At 44.0% G+C, this 21,744-nt stretch overlaps 1 protein-coding gene across 1 annotated transcript; it reads left to right on the forward strand.

Annotated features, from left to right (window-relative positions):
* The first annotated feature begins 3,831 nt into the window (after nt 1-3,831).
* On the forward strand, nt 3,832-10,839 carry SLITRK1 (SLIT and NTRK like family member 1). The gene has a single exon (XM_035115482.3). The coding sequence runs from the start codon at nt 6,126-6,128 to the stop codon at nt 8,199-8,201; it is 2,076 nt and encodes a 691-aa protein (XP_034971373.1). The 5' UTR covers nt 3,832-6,125; the 3' UTR covers nt 8,202-10,839.
* Nucleotides 10,840-21,744: the final 10,905 nt, after the last annotated feature.

Genomic DNA, 21,744 nt, shown 5'->3' on the forward strand with positions numbered 1-21,744 from the left:
AGAAAATCATTTGCTTTCCCATCATACTGTGACTTTGGCAGATAGGTCCTCATGGTATTGGAATTCTTTTTTTAATCTTGTGAAAAGCATTGTGGCACTGGGACCCATCATGCAGTAGAACTGTCTGGAGAGAAGCAATTTCACGCAGTGCCTGTACAAAGGTCACATTAGAATATGAGAAAAAAGTAATCTGAATCCACCCCGATAGAACTAAGTTGAAGAGAACTCCTGAAACTGCAGTGGTGGATAAGATCAAACCCCTGCTTGATTAATAAAGCAGCAATCCAGGCCATTTATTCTCCCTTTCCTCTCTTTTCCTTGTCTGCAGCTTGAACTAATTAAAATTAAGGTCAGTGTTCTAACCAATACTAAATGTGAGCCACTTTCCGTAATATATGTTATATAAGGCTGTACGCCAAATTTGGCCAAATAGGGACAATTTGTATCCCGAAGGAGCTACAAATGACTACATAACAGATCTAGATTTCCAGAATCAATTTACAGAGATTTTTACAGATCTGTGCCCCAAAGCAGTCTCCCAGAAAGCCAGGCAGAGTGTCTCCAGCACCATATTAGGAGACCACCAGGGTGGGGAGAGGAGGAGAGAGAATGTGGAGGGATGCTAACATGATCGCGCTCATCCAACACCATCCAATCACAGTGCTTGAGAGGAGGAGCTAGACTTCGCTTAATGAGAGTTGCAGGGATAGCATAGACCATGGGTAGGCAAACTACCCCCGGGGGCTGAATTGCAATAAGTTGCAATTCAGCAACTTCTCTTTCCAGTCTATTTCTGAAATTCTTTTGTAATATGACAGCTACTTTGAGGTCTTGTATAGAATATCCTGGGAGACTGAAGTGTTCTCCTACTGGAGAAACTTATTACCAAACTTAAAACCATGGAGAGACCTGGTCTGAATAGAGACATTGGATTCTTATCTCATTACACATGATAAAGCTATTTTTAGCCATCTCACCTCTTGCTTTTTCCTGTAAGACCAATTGCAGTCATTAACAGTCGTCAACAGGTTTACCACACCTATCAGCCAATCACCCATTCCCACCACCCTTCTGAATAATACCCCTCCCCACCCTCTCACTATATACACTATATATAAGGTTCTGGTGACTTCTGGTTCAGTATATCTGAAGAAGTGTGCATGCACACGAAAGCTCATACCTATGACAAACTTAGTTGGTCTCTAAGCGGCTACTGGAAGGATTATTATTATTATTATTTTGTTCCAACCACAGTGATATTATTAATATTAAATAATGCTTTTATTTTCCCCTCTATCATTCCTACTGCTGGAAATCTGCCCCCCAATAGGACAGTATCTTGTTTGTGGGTGGATCTTCTTTGGAAACAGCAAACTCGTGACAATCCTTGGAGCTACCCACCTGAAGCTGGGCCAGGTTAATTTATCTACAGTAAAGACCTCTATAGGAGCTACCATGTTCCCAAATCTGGAGGTGGGGAAGGGGTGGAGCTGGATGCTGTGCTGATTCTGCTGCCATCACATAATGGCAGTGAGTCAAATTTTGATCTCAGCACTGTGTCAGCCTGGGAGCTGACTGTCCCCTCACCTTTTGCCCTGGCTAGTGCAAGCAGGTTAGCTGTGGAATTGGAAGTGGCTCGATCGCTCCACCAGCCCCATCACTGAGGACCAGGGCTTGGACTGATGATTTAGAAATATGGCCCTTATTTCATGCTAGAAGGCAGAGAGAATAGATTTAAACTAGATTTCCACCAGCGCTTAATTCTTCAGCCTGGGCGCCACCACTTCTAAAGCCTTGTCCCACCTCCCTTAAAGGGCAAGATAGAGTTCCACCTTGCCCATAAAACCTCATACTATTGTCTAGATCAGAATGAGCTATGCACATTTCTTAAGTGAAAAACAAATCTTTTCCCAGACTGTACTCAGCTGCTTGCTTTGCCTCCAGCTGAACAGCCCAGGTAGAAAAGTGTTATGCAAGTTTTAAAAAGAAACCAGTGTTCTGTGGAAAAAGTACTAGATCTATGCCTGTCTGCAGTTCCTTGTCACATTACTGCACCTTTTAAATTGAGAAATCTCAATGTATTAATACTTATGTGAGAAAAGGGCAGCATGAATTTTTACCTACCACGTGCCCACTAAGGGTGCTGTGCTGAAAATGCTTTGATCAATTTAATATTCTGTTCTATAACTTGTTGGCTGCCTCATTGCCCTTCTGGTTTCCAGCGTCAAATGTGTCAAGACAGGGAAAGGAATTTACTCAGCAAAAAGGTCAAATTAGTAAAAGTGCAGCACTATATTGTATATTGATCACAACTGCTAATTTTCGGTAGTCCAGAATTGTTATAACAATGGCATTTTATGGAGCTACGGAAATTCATTCTGGCAGCAAAGTTAATTCTGAGTTTGGAAGGAAAGCAGTGCTCGTTCTTGGTCAAATTTGATCACCTTCTTGAAGTTATTTTGAGCAGGTTCCTTTTATATATTAAGGATTCTTCCAAACTGGCTACCTGGCACCTGCATATAAAGGGTTGGATCCAGACTAAGAAAACTGAACTAGGCTTCCATTGAAATCAAAGGGAGTTAAGTCATGTCTAATGTGTCCTGTTGATTTCTATGGGATTCAGACATAATTCTGCCCAACTTAGGATGGATTTGATCACAACCTCTATTTCCAGTTCAGCCAGAGCTGAGAATAAGAATATATTTGCTAGAACAGACGAGGATCCACTTGTTCATTGATCTCTATTGAGATATGTATAACACTGAATATCCCTCTTTGTTTCCAATATTTTGGTCAACCAGATGTCTCTGCGAGTTTGTATCTGGAGTATAAACAGAATGGTCAAACCTTTTATTAATATTTTCATCCCGAGGCTAGTACACTACACATCAGTATTGCATAACCTTTTGTGGACTCCTATCTACTTCATCAGATGCATAGTTTGTCCTGTTTAAACAGGTGTGTGTAGATATATTTAGGTGGGCTTCCTTTGATCATCATGGCTAAAAGCAAACTGCTGTTGATAGTCCTCCCCGAGGTTGGCTGTTTTTAAAGCCACCTAAACGAGGTCCCATGATTCCATAATGAAGGCAGTCAAATCTCTTTTCTGTCATGGATGCTTTACTTGAAATTCCTGCATTGCAGAGGGTTGGGCTAGATGACCACCAAGGTCCCTTCCAACTCTACAATTCTATGACTCTAGGGAACCTCATGCTGTTTCCCTGGTCTCAGCATTGTAGCAAAGCCCACCAGCAAGACTGCTAGAGCAAAGTCAAATAGCTCAGGGATTTAGCTCAGGCAAATGATTCCTCCCCCCCCCCCGGCCTCTGTTTGTGTGGTGCATGTTTAAAGCCCTCTTGGCTCCCATCTCCCTTTCTGCCCCCTGCATTCAGGCTTCCCACTCACCCCACCCATTTTACACCTCTACAGTATAAGCTTTCCATAGGTTCCCAGAGCGTCTTTTGTGTAAACCTCTCTGGAAAAGTAAATATACCCTCCCACCCCCTTAAAAAAAAACACATACCAAGCCCCAAACCCTTATCCAGACTCGAGAGCGCTGAAACGAAGTCAGATAAATTATGGCGAGCAAAGAAAACGACTCGACGGCCTTACCGCGGCGCCAGATTCTCTTCTCTTTATTTAAAGCTGCTTTAATGGTCTCATTTACATGCAGTGATCCCTCCTTTGCCTGGTTTTCTTTATTTTTTGGGGGGGGGAGGAGGGGGAACGGCTTGTTTATTTGCAGGGGGTGGGGGAGGGGAACTCTTGCCAGTCTCCTTGTCATTCCCAATTTCATGTTTCCTCCCACATCGACTCTAGTTTGGAATGGTGTCAGGCAGTCCTATTGGAAAATGCATTCTGGTGAGCTAAAGGGTGGTGGGCGTCTGACTTGAAGTACCGCTCAGAAAGGCTCAGCTCGACAGGGAGGAAGGATTCTGATGGCTCCCTGAGCCTTTCCTCATCCACAGACCCTGCATCTCCCCACCCCATCTTTCGGATTCTCTGCATCTCCATCACCACCGCCACCGCACCGGTCCTGCCAGTTGGATGCAAAGTTCACCAATGGAGCCAACGCAATTATGGGACGGCAGATGCGCAAAACCCGGGAGAGGATCCAGCCGCGGACGGGAAGACATGTTAGCACAGCAGCCCCGGGTCTCCTTTGGCGCAAAGCGATTCGGGAACTGGGATTCCTCTATGCACCATCAGAGATGCAACTGGTTATTTAATTGAGGACATCATATATATATATTTAAAGAATTCTCCAGATTTATGCAAACACCCCTGGTTTGAACAAGCCCCGGAAACACTTTTAAAGTCTTTTAAAAATATATGTATTTTCACACCAACACACAGGCAAGACGCTACTTCGGGCAGAATTCTATAAGGTAAGCAAGGTGATTTTTTATTTTTATTTTTAAAGTGCGAAAGGGGACAGCAGCAACATCCATAGAAGTCAGTTGTGGGGTCGAAATCATTTTTCCCCTTTCCCTTCTAGACCAAAAGGGAAGAGGGTCCTAAGGTGCAGGAAGGAAGTCGGAATCTCTGTGAAATATTGCTCCACAGCAACAGCCCCTCCAAAAAAAAAGAAAAGGAAGAGGGTGACGGAGAAAGAAAGAAGGAGAGACGCCACAAAGATGCCAAATGCAGCGTGACAACCTCTCTGCTGCAGGGAGGGAGGAAGAAATGCATTGGAAAAATGGCGAGCAGCATAATTACCTCCGATCTCTAGTCGCTTGACACCCCGACACTAATTCGAGTCAAGCCACGCTGGGAGGATAGCGGAGGCTCTCTCTGGCTCTCCCCTGCCCTTTCCCAGAGAGAAAGAACATCGGATCCAGGTGTGACGCCCGCCTGGCGGGGAGATGGAGAGCGAAACAGGAAATGTTCAACTTTCCAGTATTAAAAGGCAGACATGAAAGAATCCATTTAGAAAGGAGCCCTTAGAAGCGATTGACGGCTCGCACGCCAGAATTTCTTTGACGCTTGCCCTGGACCTGGATTGATTTTTCTTTCTTTCTCTTTCTTTCTTTCTACATCTCTCCCCGCTCCTCTCTCCCCACCCCGTCTCTCTGCGCCCCCTCTTTCTTCAGCATTCCCTCAGCAGATGGATTTTTGCCACTGCGGCTCAGCAGAGGGTGTCAGATCTTTCCGAGTGCACCAGGCTGGAAAGAGCAGAACCTCTTAGCAACTCCTGCCTTATGTGCGTGAATGAGTGAGTAACTGTGCAGCTCGGAAGACGGGAGAGGGGGGGAGGAGAGAGCGCGAGCGCAGGGGAAGACAGGAGAAGCCGAAAGAGAGAGAGAGAGAGAGAGGGAACGCGGTAAGGGGGAGAAATGGACAGACCAAAAACGCAGCGATTGCAGAATTTTTGCAGCGCCATTGGTTCGGCAGCCAGTCGTTAGGCTGGGGCGTGATTTCAGCACCAAGGGGTACTGGACAGCACCCAGAGAGGGGTCTCCTGGGCATCCAGCGGCTACGGCAGCAACAGCAGCAGGGATCCCAGAGGCCGGCTTTGCACGAGAGAAAAAAGCAAGGTCAGTCCGAAGCCAAGCCATGCACACGGGCCGCTCCTGCCGCTGCGCTCCCGGCTCCTCCGCGCTCCTCCTGCCTATGCAGCGGCTGCTGCTGCAAATTGCTAGCCAGATCGTTCCTTAACGCCGAGGCGGCCGGAGATCGACTTCGCTTTCTTCTTCTTTGGGGGCGGGGGCCCCCCTCTGAGGGTGGAGGTTATGAAGGGGGGTCTTCTACTTCCCCCCTTCCTGTGCCTCGCAGTACGTGCCTGGATAGTTTGTGGATATGATCGCTGACTGGAGTCCGGGCTGTTGCAGTGTTTTTGGGGGGAGAGAGGGCTAAGAGGAGACCAGGCAGCGCCCCCCCCCATCCTCCGATTCTCTCCCCTCCCCATTTCATTCCTCCCTACCCAGCACGATCTCTCTCGATCTCTCTCTCTCTTTCTGTTTTTCTGGCTTTTGCCCCCTCCCCTCCCCCTCTTTTTTTTCTTTTTTGGCATCGGTTCGGACACTCCATGCCTGGAAGGAACTTGACGGCGTGAGAGGGGAGAATTTCCGCCTTGCCGTTTCCTCTGTGTGCTCCAGCTCGGGGATGACTCGCTCGGTTTAAAAATGCTGCTTTGGATTCTGCTGCTGGAGACGTCTCTTTGTTTCGCTGCCGGGAATGTTACAGGGGACGTTTGCAAAGAGAAGATCTGCTTGTGCACCGAGATCGAGGGCGACTTGCACGTCGACTGCGAGAAGAAAGGCTTCACCAGCCTGCAACGCTTCTCGGCCCCCACTTCCCAGTTCTACCATTTGTTCCTGCACGGCAATTCCCTCACTCGCCTTTTCCCCAATGAGTTCGCTAACTTTTACAATGCAGTCAGCTTGCACATGGAAAACAACGGCTTGCACGAGATCGTGCCGGGGGCTTTCCTGGGGCTGCAGCTGGTGAAGCGGCTGCACATCAACAACAACAAGATCAAATCGTTTCGCAAGCAGACCTTCCTGGGCTTGGACGATCTGGAATACCTCCAGGCTGATTTTAATTTATTGAGGGATATTGACCCGGGGGCCTTTCGGGACTTAAACAAGCTGGAGGTGCTGATTTTAAACGACAACCTCATCAGCGTTTTGCCTGCCAACGTGTTCCAGTACGTGCCCATCACCCACCTGGACCTGCGGGGCAACCGCCTGAAAACCTTGCCTTACGAGGACGTACTGGAGCAGATCCCGGGCATTGCTGAGATTCTGCTGGAGGATAACCCTTGGGACTGCACGTGCGACCTGCTCTCGTTGAAAGAATGGCTGGAGAACATCCCCAAGAACGCCCTGATCGGCCGGGTGATTTGTGAAGCCCCTACGAGGCTGCAGGGCAAGGATCTAAACGAGACCACGGAGCAGGAGCTGTGCAGGAAAAACCGAGTGGATTCCAGCCTGGCTGCTCCTCCCGCAGAAGAGGAGACGTGCGATCCCGGGCCCATCCCGACCCCCTTTAAGATCCATGGCAAGGAAGACCCTGCCACCCCGGGCTCTGCTCCTCACGGGGGTACAAAAATCCCGGTGAACTGGCAGATTAAGACTAGACCTACGGCTGCCGGCTCGACCATCAACGTGAAAGGCAAGTCCTCCAGCAGCACACCTTGTCCTGCCACCTGCGTCTGCCACCAGATCCCAGGAGGATTCAAGGTGAATTGCAACGATGGCAACGTCAGCAGCCTGGTGGATTTGAAACCCAAGCCCTCCAGCGTGCACGAGCTCTTCTTGAGGGGCAACAAAATCCACACCATTCGAAAATCCCATTTTGTGGACTACCGCAAACTCAACCTGTTGGACTTGGGCAACAACAACATCGCCACCATGGAGAACAACACCTTCAAGAACCTTTTGGAGCTGGTGTGGCTCTACATGGACAATAACTATTTGGACACACTCTCTCGGGAGAAGTTCAATGGATTGCAGAACCTGGAATACCTAAACATGGAATTTAATGTCATCCAGCTCATCATGCCAGGGACATTTAATGCCATGCCCAAGCTGAGGGTTCTCATCTTGAATAACAACCTTCTGAGGTCCCTCCCTGTTGATGTCTTTGCTGGGGTCTCCCTCTCCAAACTCAGCATCCACAACAATTATTTCCCTTACCTGCCAGTGGCAGGGGTGCTGGACCAGCTCACCTCCATCACCCAAATAGACCTGCATGATAACCCATGGGACTGTAAGTGCCCCATTGTCCCTTTCAAACAGTGGGTGGAGATGTTGCGACCCAAGGTGATGATGAGTGACTTGAGATGTGAGACTCCAGAAGAATTCTTCAAGGAGGACTTTGAATCCCTCTCCAATGAGGCCATTTGTCCTCAACTCAAGGTCTTGCCCACCTTGACTTCCTCCAATAAGAACAGCACTGGCTTGGCCGAGACTGGGACACATTCCAACTCCTACCTGGAGACTAGCAGGGTCTCCATCTCAGTGCTGGTGCCTGGCCTTTTGCTGGTCTTCGTCACCTCTGCATTCACAGTGGTGGGCATGCTGGTCTTTATCTTAAGGAACCGGAAGCGCTCAAAGAGGAGGGATGCCAACTCCTCAGCCTCGGAGATCAACTCCTTACAGACAGTCTGTGACTCATCCTACTGGCATAATGGACCCTACAATGCAGATGGAGCCCATCGAGTATATGACTGTGGCTCTCACTCCCTATCAGACTGAAACACCAGACTGGGGAAATACAAAAACAAAACAAAACAAAAAACCATTAAAATTTTAAATCATATTATGGGCAATCAGTTCAAGTTCAGCAGCTAGCAACCTCAACTTCCCTTCGGTGGCTCAAAGCTCCCTTTCCCTGATCTGTGCATTGCTGTCTCGTCCGCTGATGTGAATGGACCACAACATGGGATGGGACTTTGCCCACCTTAAAGCTACCTTCTGGTGAAAAAAACACCTACCCACTCACCAAACTGGGGAGAAATGGCGTGAGTGGAGGCCTGCTCCCCTCCCCCTTTGGCCAAGCCTTCAACTTGAGGCTGTGCTTGGTGTAAAAATGTGCACTGCATAGTCAATGGCAAGGAAAGAAAGAAAGATAGAAAGATCCAGTCAAAGAGGATGGCTCGACTTAGGGGTTAAAGAGAGAGAGTAAATATGAACACACTCTCCTGCAAGGTGACCTATGACCAGGTGGATCTATGGGCCCTGTGTGTGTATGTGTGTGCTGGGGAGACAAGGGCTCCCCCTGGCGCCCTCCCCATTGCAAGCAAAGCAAGAGTGTCCAGTTGCACGAAGGCATGAATGTATTGTAAATAAATGACTCTGATCTAAACAAACAGACAAACAAACCCAAGTTGCTGCATGGTTCGCATGGATACAAACCACCCAGGGACGCTTCAGCCCCCAATGGAAGCAGCGTCCAGTTCACCTCGTCCTCCCTCTTACCTGATAAGTTCCATCATATCAAACTTTCTATATAAAAAAATACAGTATAATAAGAATAAAAAGTGCCATTTTGCCATTATTTTTGTGTGATTGCTAGGCAGTAGAGATCGTCCTTTTACTGTGAAACAAACAAGGAAAAATGTAAAGATTTTATTTAAGACATGTTTGCATGGCTATACTCTCATGGGTTTCAGGTTTTGCGTTTGGGGGTGTAGGAAAATGAATTACTTTGTTGGGTGGATTTTCTCTCTGTTTGGGGGAGGGAGGAGGGGGCCAGTTTGCTTCTGGTTATTTTTGAGTTTCCTTTGGAAATTAACATCTCCAATAATGCCTTTCCATCTGAATGTAAAAAAAAAAAATGCCCTCAGTATTTTCTCTGATGATTAAAAGTGTTAAACTATTTTTTAAAAAACAAAGACATCCCAAGCAGTTAAGCATGTTCAATTAATGCCACTTGAGTGCTTAAGCTGCAAAGTTGAACGGGAGTAAGATTTTTTTTGTGTGGGCTCTTGTAAATCACACTCTTAAAAACTGGAGGGAGAAAAAAATCTAAGCTGATGAGAAAGCAAGCGAGACTTAATTAATTATATTCGAGGATTTTATAATGGCATATTTTTTCAGTATTAAAGTGAAAATGTTTTCAAAGCTAGAGTCATTCCATTTTTTTAAAACTCCCCCCCTTATCACTTTCTGAACACAAGTGGGATTCCCACCCTTTTCATTATTAAAAAAAAGTTGGGGTGGATAAATGAAAAAAAAGCCTCTTTGCTTTCACTCCAATGTGAAAGCTGCAGTGTGTTTCTCTCTGGTTCCAAACCATGTCAATTTCACTCAGCAATTCTTGCTGCCTCCCCCTTCCTCCCCCTGCCTTGAATGCAGCACTGAAAACCTTTATTAATACTGGGGATGCCTTTGGTGCCAATACTGCTGCTGTGGCTGCACACTGCAGATAGACTAGGGAGGTGGGTGGGAATTTGATTTAATTGACTCTGCCTTAGATCTCTCTCATTAATACGATACGGTGACCAGACTTCATTGGGCAACAATTCTTTAAACCCGATGACTGGCAGGGTAGGATGCTGGTGGCAATTGGGCACCAGCATCTGTTAGGGATGGAGATGAGGTGGGGGGGGGCAGTTGAAGCCACCTCAAACTAATTGGTGGTGGAATTTCCTAACCCAAGCCCCTCTCCCTCCAGATCTGCACCTTCCAGACTTGTAATAAATCTCTCTTCTTTCTGCCATTTGACTTCAACTCCATCTACTTTGATTTCCCTTGCACAGTAGGCTGGCCCTTAACTAGATAATACAAGCAGAGGCAGAAAGTCCCCTGCAAATCAATTGCAGCTTCCCAGCTGAAGTCCCAGTGGAGAAATGAAAGATTTCAGTCACGTTGCTCCTGGCTTTCTGCAGGCAGAGAATCCTTTTAAAGAGGAAAACACTGGAAGAGACTAAGCACAACTTCAGAAAGAACAGATGGGGATGCTGCGTTTAAAAGGGAAAGAGAGGGGAAGAGAGAAAACACAAATCATTAATAATGATATGTCCATTTTGTGCATAGGTGGTTTGGGGGCGGGGGAGGAAGGTGAGAAAGGCAGAGAGAGGCAAACAAGGTTCTCAAAGCTGAGTTTGAAAACAAACAAACAAACCTTAAGCTGAAGTGTAGGAAGACCTTTGCAGAGGTGGGAACTCAGTGATACACCTAGAGCATTTGGGAACTTCTTAAACTTTGTCTTGCTATTTCATATTGTTTGTATAACTTTTTGGTAATAAAAAAAATACCTGCTGCTTTGTACAAACTATGGCTACTTAAAAAGACCCTTCACCATTTTTTTTTTTTATTACTTGGGGACTGTGATCCAGAATATTCTGTGGGTGAGAGGGGTAAAAATAGTAATTAGTTTGCTCCAGTGAGTTGTTCCAAAAAAAAAAAAAAATCTTCTGCAAACACCCCTTCTTCACCCAATCCAGAGATCAATTACGCAGATTTTTTTTAAAAAAACATTGTATAAGAAAATATTTTATTAATGAAGAAATCATTTTCTTATTTTAAATATAGTTTCTATGGCTGTCTAGCAACCTTAGAGTTTTAGCAACCAAACCGATTATGAATATACAGCAGAGCTAGAAGTGGAGGTAAAAATAATAACACAGCTTATGGAGGGAGGTTCTTATAAGATCTAGTCCATACAATTTTATGAACTATAAAACTTAACAGGGTACCAATTGCTTTGCAATTTTACATGACAACAGCATTACATTGTATTTATCCCTTCCTCTTTTATGCCTAAAATGAAATGAAGTATCATAAGCATGGGTTCATCTCTTCTAATTATATGTTATTTTTTTATATAAAAAACTTACAGGTTAATGTATTTTAATAATCCTGTAGCATATGCTATTTTCAGTAAAAGAAGTATGAACAGCACCAAGTTATTATATAGATTACCAATAGGAGAAAAATAGAGCTTTCTGTGGTTCAGAATCTGCTTGTTCTATAATTGACTTTTGAAGTTCTTACACTCTTTTTTAAGGGCACTTAGGTTAAAATCTAAGAACCAAAACTCATGGGTGGCTAACTTGCAAAATGCCATAATTTTTTTTTTCTCAAGATGATTTTTCTTTTCTTTTGCCATATATGGTCAACACATCTGTGGTACGTGTATAAAATTATAATAGGAGGCAGATATATGGAATAATTCCAGCAAATGAGTAATGAAGGGAGATATTTCAATAGATCTCATTCACATCAATTATTCAATCCCACAAAATGTTTTATTCATCCTGATAAAGTATAACTTCCTCCATAATATTTATGCAACTGGGAACATACGATATAAGTGCCACAACCTGATTAGTCATTTATGTATGCATACATGTTGCACAGCCTTCTGTGTTTCAAGTGTTAAGGGCCACCGTGAAGCTATAAATATTGTGTTTGCTACGTGAAGGATGCTGCTTCCAGTTGAATCAGTCTTCAATTCATCAAACTTAAAAGAGATTTCAGTAATACCAGGTACAAAAGCAAGGAGGAAAAAGAGATTGCTTATTTACTTCCATAGCTTGAAACGGAGTATTTTCTGTGATACTGTGGAGCTAAGAATAGGCCATAACTTCATCTGTTGCCATAGGAATGTATGCTTGAATGTATATGGGCATCTTACATGCGTATTTATTAGAAAGCTGAATGAGATTTATCCTGTGCAATGTTACAATTTGAATTGACTAAGATATGAATTAGAGGTTCCTTTTTGAGAAGTGTGCTGCTGTCCAAGCTTATTTCAGTGCATATCCTACATTCTTACTTTAGTGTTGCATTCTGCTTATAGCAGCAACATGACGGATGGGTTCTATATATTTGGTTGTGGAACGAACAACAATATGATCGCACTGGAAACCGTTTGGCATGGGTGGTATTTGGAGCTTTATGATGAATGGATGGGGGAAAGGACGCAGTGTGGAAGTAAAATATTGTGAATACCGGTATGTTGTGTTTTAGGGATTGAAATAAATAGCTAACTTGAAAAGAAAAATCAGCACTGGCCAAACTCTTCTCCCAAACAAGAAATAAATCATCTTGTTTTCTTTAAACCTTGGTCCAGATAGACTTCATTAATGCCAAAATGCTTAATGAGAGCTCACCAAACTGAGCCTCGTTGGTTAAAATACTGGCCGGCTGTTGCCATTCCATCTGACTAGTCTCTTTGATGAAGAAGCACCCTTGTGCTTCATGTTAATTTTATCAGCTTTCAGGACACTCTTCATTTTCAAGCAGTTCCCCCGTAGTGGTTTTACCTAGCCTGAACTATTCTGTTACATGTCCATAGAAGGAGAGAGGCCCCCACATAGGTGGGGCTTGCAGGGCCAGCTGGAATACCAGTTTTACTTGTAAACTTGGCCTTACAGTGAGATGTGGAACCTGTGCACCTCTGTATGTTATTGGACTCCAGCTCCTACTAGCCCTAGAAGCAAGGCCATTGGTCAGGGGTGATGGGAGTTGTGGTGCAACAGCATTTGGAGGGCTACAGATTCCCAATCTTTGCCTTGGAGAAGACCCAGGCTAAATTCCTGTGCACGGTATCACTTCAGGTTCAGTCTTCCTAAAAACATCAAAACATCTTCGGTATGTTTTTAATTTGTTTGGTAATCAGGCAAAGCAAGGATTTGCAAATCTGTTTCAATTTTTAATATGCGACTAAGAGTGCAGTCTTAATGCACACATTGATGTTGTTGACTGGGGTGGTAGGATCATGCTTAGTTGCGTCTTCACCAGCCTACATCAGAAGAGAGATGTGGCACCAGTTGTAGGCTATCCCCCACCCTAGTTCTCTCAACAGTGGCAGAAGTAACAAATCTGCAAAATGTGGCATTTTTGGTTGGGGTGTTGGCAGATTTGGATCCACATGATCCAAAACCCTGTCTGTGTGGATTTTCCAAAGAACCTCGGATCTCTCATCTACAGGAGCTGGTGTACTGAAAAATGGGAAGAAACTTCCTTTACCTTCTGCCCTGACCAGGGCAAGCTAGCAGGACCTGCATCACAGCAGTAGATCCACCACATCAGTCTCCCTGACCCTACTTCAGTAGCTTCCTCCACCCAGTTTCCCAGGGTGCTTCAGTAGTTACCTTCAAAGGCATGAGTAGTCAATATGGTGCCCACCAGATATTGTTGAATCATAACTCCCATCATCATGGACCATTGGTTGTGCTACTTGGGGCTGATGGGAATCGTAGTCCAACAACATTTGGAGGGTAACATGTTGGTTATCCAAGCTAGAATAGCTTTTCCCTCCCTTATCTCTTAGATTAATCTTTCTTCTGTCTGAGAGTCGGAATTGGGTTTAATGGAGTCAGTCTGATGATCAGGCTTTTCTTGTATTCCCTCTGCTCAGCATTAGAATTGGATCAGCTGAAATGGGGCATGTGGCCCACAATGTTATGCTGAGAAAGGATGAAGGAAGGTCAAGCTGCCACTTGCTACAGTTATTGTTTTATGTCTTGAGAATGCAAGTGTGTAAAAACAACAACAACAGCCAGACTTGAGATGGAATGATGATCCTCAGGCTTTTCTATGCCACCCCACCCCCGCAAGTATTTGCAACAAGCAATCGTGTTTGATTTTCTCACATTATTGCCAAAGCAGGGGCCACTATCATCAATGGATCTTATACTTTCTGCTCTGTCGGTGGAATCTCAGACATTATGCCTGTAGTAATCTTATTCTCAATGTGATCACTTACTGGGAAGCATGGATCAGCCAAAGGGCATCACATGGAGGCACAACTTGTGTGAAACAGTGCCTTCATATGTGGCCTATATAAGTAGCCATGCTGACCTATGTATATGATTTTGGGCACTATGGGTGCTCCATATGTAGACCTATTCCATATGGTGCCAATTGATGAACTGGTCATATCCTATTTGGAGAAGGGCCACTGTTTAGTGGTAGAGCATCTGCTTTGTATGCAGAAAGTTCTAGGTTCAATCTTTGGCACCCCCGGGTAGGACTGGGAATGTATGTTGCCTGAAACTCTGGAGAGCCATGTTGAGTCAAAGTAGGCATTACTGAGCTAGATGAACCAATGATCTGGGTTGGTCCAAAGTAGTTCCCTGTGTTTCTATTGCTGGTTTATCTAACATTAAAATAAAAGGGACTTAAAACTTTGCTTACATTGGGCCGCTTCCAAATAACAGTTGTACTGGCCTAGGCAAGTTCAATGAGTCCCATTCGTGCAACTGGGCTGTTCTTCCCTCTCCACCCCCTGTGCCCTCTGTGCTCTCTCCAATCAGCTCTGTGGGCTTGGGAGAACCCCCCAGAACAGTGTATAGGGGTGGATAGGGGGAGATCCTTCCATCTGGCAAGCAGAACAATTGTAATAGTGCAACATTTAATTCCATCCTCTATGTCCAGGCATATTCAAGATGGGTGGGAGGTTCTTCATCCATTTGTGTACCATTTATTTGAGCCTCAATATGTTTCTGGGCAGCTGTAAACCAGCTCAGTTCAAACTGCAACCTTCCATTTATGCTGTTTCCTCATGAAAAGAGTGGCTCCATCAGCAGTGTAAGCCTTGAATGAGTGGCACTTGTCCATGTTATGGGCATATCACAGTGGAGCAGAGCACTTATATATGCTGACAATTCTTTGCTCAAAGTTGGTCCCTTTGAGAGGCTAATACAGTGCTCTAGGCTAAACTGTGCTAGGTCTAGCATCAACACTGATTCTAAATAACTCACTATTTCTCTTTTACCAAGTGGATAAAATAAAAGTGCCTGCGAGGGGGGAAATGTGCTAAAAAGGTGGTAGCATAGTAGACTTCTTATATAAGATATCCGCAATACCTTTCTTAGGGACAACCAAAATGTCACAAAATAATGGAAAGCTTTCATGTTCTCCAGAAGTCTTCATGAGGCAAAATGTTTTGCAAAGCAGAGAATGGGTAGAATAATAATAATTTAAAATAAATAAATAAAACAATTCCTTCCAGTAGCACCTTAGAGACCAACTTAGTCTGTCATTGGTATGAGCTTTTGTTTGCATGCACACTTTGAAGGTATCTGAAGAAGTGTGCATGCCCATGAAAGCTCATACCAATGACAAACTTAGTTGGTCTCTAAGGTGCTACTGGAAGGAATTGTTTTCTTTTGTTTCGACTACGGCAGACCAACACGGCGACCTACCTGTAATTTAATACCACAGTCATTTACTAGGGAATAAGCTGTACTGAGCTAAATGGGACTTAGTTCTGGGCAGATGTGTACAGGATTGTGCTGCAAGATCCCATGGAGTTCAATTTCTCCTTTGCTTCTCCCAGTGTGCCCACTCTGCTCTCCCCATAGGAGCTATGGAGGGTCAGGGAAAACTGAAGAGCAGGTTTAGGCTGCTGTGCACACGCACTGTGTGAGAGAAGGGAGTGGTAGTTCTGTTGCACAGCCAAAATTCACTAGTGGAAGCAGTTCATTGGATTCTGCATTCATTCAGTCTCACTGAACTCAATAGGATGTGTATAGGTGTCTACTATCAAGCTGCCTTTGACATTTGACATATGGAGTGCTGGGATTCATGTCCCAATGTCCCTCTTAGCTTGATACTAAGCATTGGGTCTATCTGAGTTTTGAAGCATTTTGTTTATATACCAAAGTGGAAAACTTGGAGCATTGGTGTTCCACTTCTGACACACCATGGGCAGGGTCATTGCGGTTGTCTCGGAACTGGATTTTAATCTGAGGAATCAGTGATGAATGCTGGACAAAATTATGGCTTGTGGGCTGAGTCTGACCATTATTTTTCTCCTGCCATAATACGCTATTATGCACCAACAGCACACTGCTATGTGCAGCATCAATGTGTTGTAATAGGTAGAGTTGCCTAAGTCAGGAAGAGGAAACTTTTGGCCCTTCCAAATTTGTTGGACTACAACTTCCATTATCGAAGGCCATTGGCCATGCTGGGTGGAGCTTGGGTTGATGGAAATGGGAGTCCAACCACATTTAAAGAGCCACAGCTTCCCCATCTCTGACCTAGGGAGACCTGGTGTTCAAATTCAGGCTCATTGTTGAGGATCACTGCGTTCAGTTATTGCCTTTCAGCTGAAGCCAACTCACTGTGAGAAAGGGAGGGGTTACAAATAAGGTTAGTAAATGAACCTTCTGAATCCCAGCAAGGGGGGGGGGGAAGCCACCAGAGATTTGATTTGCCCTAGATGAACTGTAGAAGGAGAAAGGATTCATTCTGAGTGTAATGTGAGAAAATGTGCTGCTTTGTAATATGTGAAATGGTCTCATAAGGCAGTTCCATAGATCTAAATCAGAGCCTGTTTTCATAAATGATGCTAAGGATGGATATTTTTGGTATGAGATGCATTACTTCTGAATGCTTTTAATGCAGCTGAGTGAGCAGAAGGGAGTCACTTGGAAATAATAAAAAGGAAATGTTCGTTCCAGCCACTTTAAGATTTTCAGTCAAATTATAAATTTGAAAAATGCACCCGGGTATGGGGGAGATTTTAGGCATGATTGTGTCCATAGCCGCAGGACAAGGAAAGGCTTGATCTCACTTGTCTAAGAGTAAATTGGGAGTTTCAGAGTTCCCTGCTGGGCATGGAAGTCCACAAAAATTAGCATTAGCTCCATAGACAGTCTTGTACCTAACTAGTGACCAAGAGCCCACCGACTAGCCCTCTCCAGACTTGTTGGATCAAAGTAGACCTATACACAGGGGGCTGGGGATAAACAGATTGTTGGATGCTTGTAGGTATAGCAGAGGAGGATTGGCAATGAGCATATGTGGCCTACAGGACCATCTAAGTGGGGAAGACATACCCACTATGTGGAGCTTCCTTGTATCCTGCCATCTATGGACTTGGTCTTGAAAAGGATTTCATGTAGATGCTTTGCTACGATTCTAAGTTAGGTACATATTTGGCTTCTCCAGAGGAATGGTGTCTAGTAACTGTGCTGAGAAAGATCTTTGTTTGGGCACTGAAGAATCACTGCTGGTGCCAGTTATCATTCATTATCCTGCTCGGTGGACCAATGGTCTGAATAAATATACAAGGCAACTTCATATGCTCACTCACTGCATTGCACCAAGACGGTGAATTAGATTTCATCCCGTGTATTGATTATTATCTTATTGCATAGCTTTGATTCAGCTCTTGTTTGAGGAACCCTCCTACTTTGGTCCCTTACCTTTCCTGCCCCAACCTGGCCACAGTGATCCATGTGACGGTCACCTCCAGGCTTGACTACTGCAACTCGCTCTATGCGGGGCTGCCCTTGAAACTGCCCCAGAAACTCCAGCGGGTGCAGAATGCTGCAGCGAGGCTCCTCACGGGGTCCTTGCCATGGGACCATATTCACCCAGTGCTATTCCAGCTGCACTGGCTCCCAGGGGAGTATCAGGTCAAGTTTAAGGTGCTGGTTTTGACCTTTAAAGCCCTATGCAGCCTAGGACCCTCGTATTTATGGGACCACCTCTCCTGGTATGTCCCGCAGAGGACCCCCAAGGTCCATGATTAATAATAGTTTATGGGTCCTGGGCCCTAAAGAAGCCAGATTATCCTCCACCAGGGCCAGGGCTTTTTCAGTCATGGCTCTGACCTGGTGGAATGCTCTGTCCCATGAGACTAGGGCCCTGCAGGACTTGATCTCCTTCTGCAGGGCTATTCCGCCTGGTCTTCAATTTGAATTAGCCTGATCCTCCATTCCCTTTTCCCTTTCCTTTTCTATGAAGAAACCCTTCTGGGACCCCACATTTAAACTCTTCCCTGGTCTCCTGCTGGCCCTAGCAGGACCAACTTAGCCAGTTAGCCCTGGTGATCACTTGATGTTTACTGAACTGGTCCCCCCCCCAAAAAAAAATGACCCTAAATTTTTGAATGTTATTGACATTGATGCTGCATTTATGTTGTATTTTATGCTGTTTTTAAGCTGTTTTTTAAAAGTCACATTTTAATCAATGTTTTATATTTGTTATTAGCCACCTGAGCCCAGTTCTTAAACTGGGAAGGGCGGGGTATAAATAAAAATTTATTATTATTTATTACTACTTTTTACAATTTAAAAAATGCTTCCATCACTGAGATGCAAAATCCAGAATCCATGTATGAACAACTCATATACGAAAGCTGTAACTTCAGGCACATAATTTTGCTGCTTTCAGTAAGAATTTGGATTTGTGGAAATGTTGTGTCAACAGCAAGGAATTTGTGATGATAGGCAATAATGAAAAGGATTCGGTTTCCATTTCGACTCTATTAACGTTGTAGCACCTTGTCAGAATTGCAGAACAGACCTCTTATTACACATTGGCCAGCCATACAGAGGGGAAAGAGATGATATGCCAACATCTTCAACAGTCAGTTTCTGAAGATGTGAAAAGTGGGGGTGAAATTTGGAGGGGCTAAAGCAGAAAGTATTGGTAAGGGTCCTGATAATATTTAGTAGGAACGTAAGAGTCCTTCTGAATGGACCAATGCTGCATCTAGCCCAGTATCCCCCAGTGTCTAGCTAGAAATTGCTGGGATGCTCGCAAGCAGGACTCTTTCTCATTGCCCTTGGCATCTGGCTTTCAGGACCACCATTTCTTTTTCTTTCTTTAATTCAAGCAAATTCTACTTAGAGTTAGGGATGGGCAAATTTGTGAATTCCAGTTTCTCTATCTATTTACCCATCCCCATTATACATTTTCTACATTTCCGTAACAGTTTGCAACTAAAGAAGAAGAAGTCTACATGAAAATTCACCATCATTTCAGTGCGAATTTCAACTGCTGTATGTGCCACAGAGAAGTGCAAATTTCAAAGGATGGTGGTGTTTCGATTCACATATTATTTAGTAGAATGTGAACTAGGCAGGTTCAATGACTGATGTGTGAGCTGAATCAAATTTCATCCCTTTCCTTATCAGCAGACCCATTCTAATTAATGGTCCCAAATTAATCATGTCCATTCATTTTAGTGGATTTGCTTTAGGACTAACATTGGATACAACTCGCTGCCACTTAACAGTGGCATAGTGGAGAGGGAAGACAAGGGGACAGGGATAGATCAATACATTTTGGCACCTGTGCCCCACTGCCACCCTTGTGCTGGGGGGGGGGGGGAGGCAGCATGAATCCTTGCAAAGCCTTGTCACTTTGCAGGGGGTGGGCATACTCCTCAAGAGTTTTCTGAATGCTCCCCCCCTCGCCAAATTTAGGCGAGAGAGAGGTGTTCCCCAAGGCTTTGCTGGTGGTCTCTTTCCTTCCTAGGGGCAGGGGAGACCAGTAGCTATGTGTTCCTTCTTCAGTGGTGGCAAAAATGGTGAGGTGGGCACCTGTGGGGATGATAGGAGCTGTAGACCAAAAATCTGGAGAGGATTGCTTCCTGACTCAGAGACCACCTGTTAACGGTACTCCCTGACTAGGCAAAGGCAACATTTAATTACCAAGTAGCCAAGGAATTGCTGTTTTTTTAAAAAAGTTGTTGCTTTGAAAGTGATACTCGTTGAGTGAGATTCCAAAGCCTCTCCTATCTCAACTAACTCTTCTGAATAATAGTGAATGGACAGCCTTTTCTTACAGTTCTGAACAAACAGAGGAAGACTCTCAGTGAATACAGCTGTGGTGTTTGCATATCCCATTCAAATCAATCTCTAGAATTTACATGAATGGAATTGAAATCACATTTGTGCTTTACATTTGATTAAATCCCACAGGGAATTCCATACTTCCCTTTTCATTATGTTCTATGAAGAGTGTTGATTTGCCATGAACAAAAATAATTCAAATTTCCATTCCAAATGGATCTCATTCCTTCACAAATAGCAAGTTTTAATTACTTTCCACAGTTTCTTGGTGGGGTTTTTTACGCTATGAGTCAACCACTTTGCTTGAATATCATTTTTGTCATCATGCAATTGTGCTTGTAGGTTTCTGTACTTTTATTAACATTCTCATGGAGTTATTCTCCCAAATGGTAAAATAGTTTCAGTTCATTAACTTCCCTCTGAGTTTGCCAACCAGCAGCAAGCAGAGTTTGCAAGCTTGAGCTGTATTGTATAATTTGCGGAACAAGCCATTTGTCAGTGATTGCATAAACCTGGAAAAAAAATAATCTCTGAACTACTATGGTATATAAATTTTAGCAATTTCTCTGAATTGTTAAATGGACATGTAGAAAATAAATTACATTATGGAGATAGGTTTCTGGAAACTATGAAGCGGAGGGTGTCCTCTCCCCCACCAAGTTGAGAAAACTATTTAACAGAAGCATACATCATAATGTAAGACATTACCAATGAATGTGTGTGTAAGACATTTCAAACATGAGTTCACTAAATTTGTTCAACTTCAATACCATACTTATATCAATCATAGTACAGTGGTACCTCTACTTACGAATGTTTCTACTTACGAATGTTTCTACTTACGAATGGAGCTCCATCCGCCATATTGGGTGCGGTTTAGATAGGATTTTTTCTACTTACGAATTTTTAGATAGGGTTGCTTCTACTTATGAATTTTTTCTCCCAATGCATTCCTATGGGATTCGACTTACAGATTTTTTCAACTTACAAATGTGTGTTCGGAACACATTAAATTCGTAAGTAGAGGTACCACTGTAATTGTTATTAGTTTATTTTTTTTCCAAAAGACAGAAACATTTAAGTGTACAAAAATCTGGAGCAAATTAAGTGGGGAAAAGACCAAAAAGTGAAGATGATTGGCATGGTACATAGAAAACTGCCATTTTCTGGGCTTCACATCTGGGCTATATACAGTAGCTCAGTATTGCCTCAGACAAGCAGGAGAAATAAAAATTCTTAGCCTAAGCTGTGATTCAGGATGAACAAATCTGTCAATTTTAGTTTCTCGTTCTTCCTCTCTTATCCTTCATCCAGTGTTGGGGGGGGGGGTCATTTTTGGGGGGAGTCTGACAATGTCTGGAGAACAGCATGTTGGTGTCCCCCAGTGAGATTTACAATGCAGGGAGGGGGGATTTTAATGTAGATCCCAGATGATGTTAAATGCCCCTGTGTTGTCAGATGAAGTATGCTTGACAGTATGCAAACCAGGGAAGACTTCAGTCTTTCAAAGTTCAGCAGCACCTTGTGTGAGCCCAAAATTTCACAACATAGATTTGGTTATAGTATAATTTAATATTATGTTATCTTCTTGAATTTTTAACTCTTTCCCCACAATAATTTTTATATACCCAAATATATTTTTCAAACGTTTGCCAACACTGAACACTGTGCAGTGGTACCTCGACTTACGAACGACTCAACAACCGACGTATTTTTCGACTTACAAGTGGGGCAAATGGCCGCATGCTTAC

Source organism: Zootoca vivipara, chromosome 4 (genome assembly GCF_965207765.1).
Source record: "Zootoca vivipara chromosome 4, rZooViv2.hap1.1, whole genome shotgun sequence".
Taxonomy (NCBI): Eukaryota; Metazoa; Chordata; class Lepidosauria; order Squamata; family Lacertidae; genus Zootoca; species Zootoca vivipara.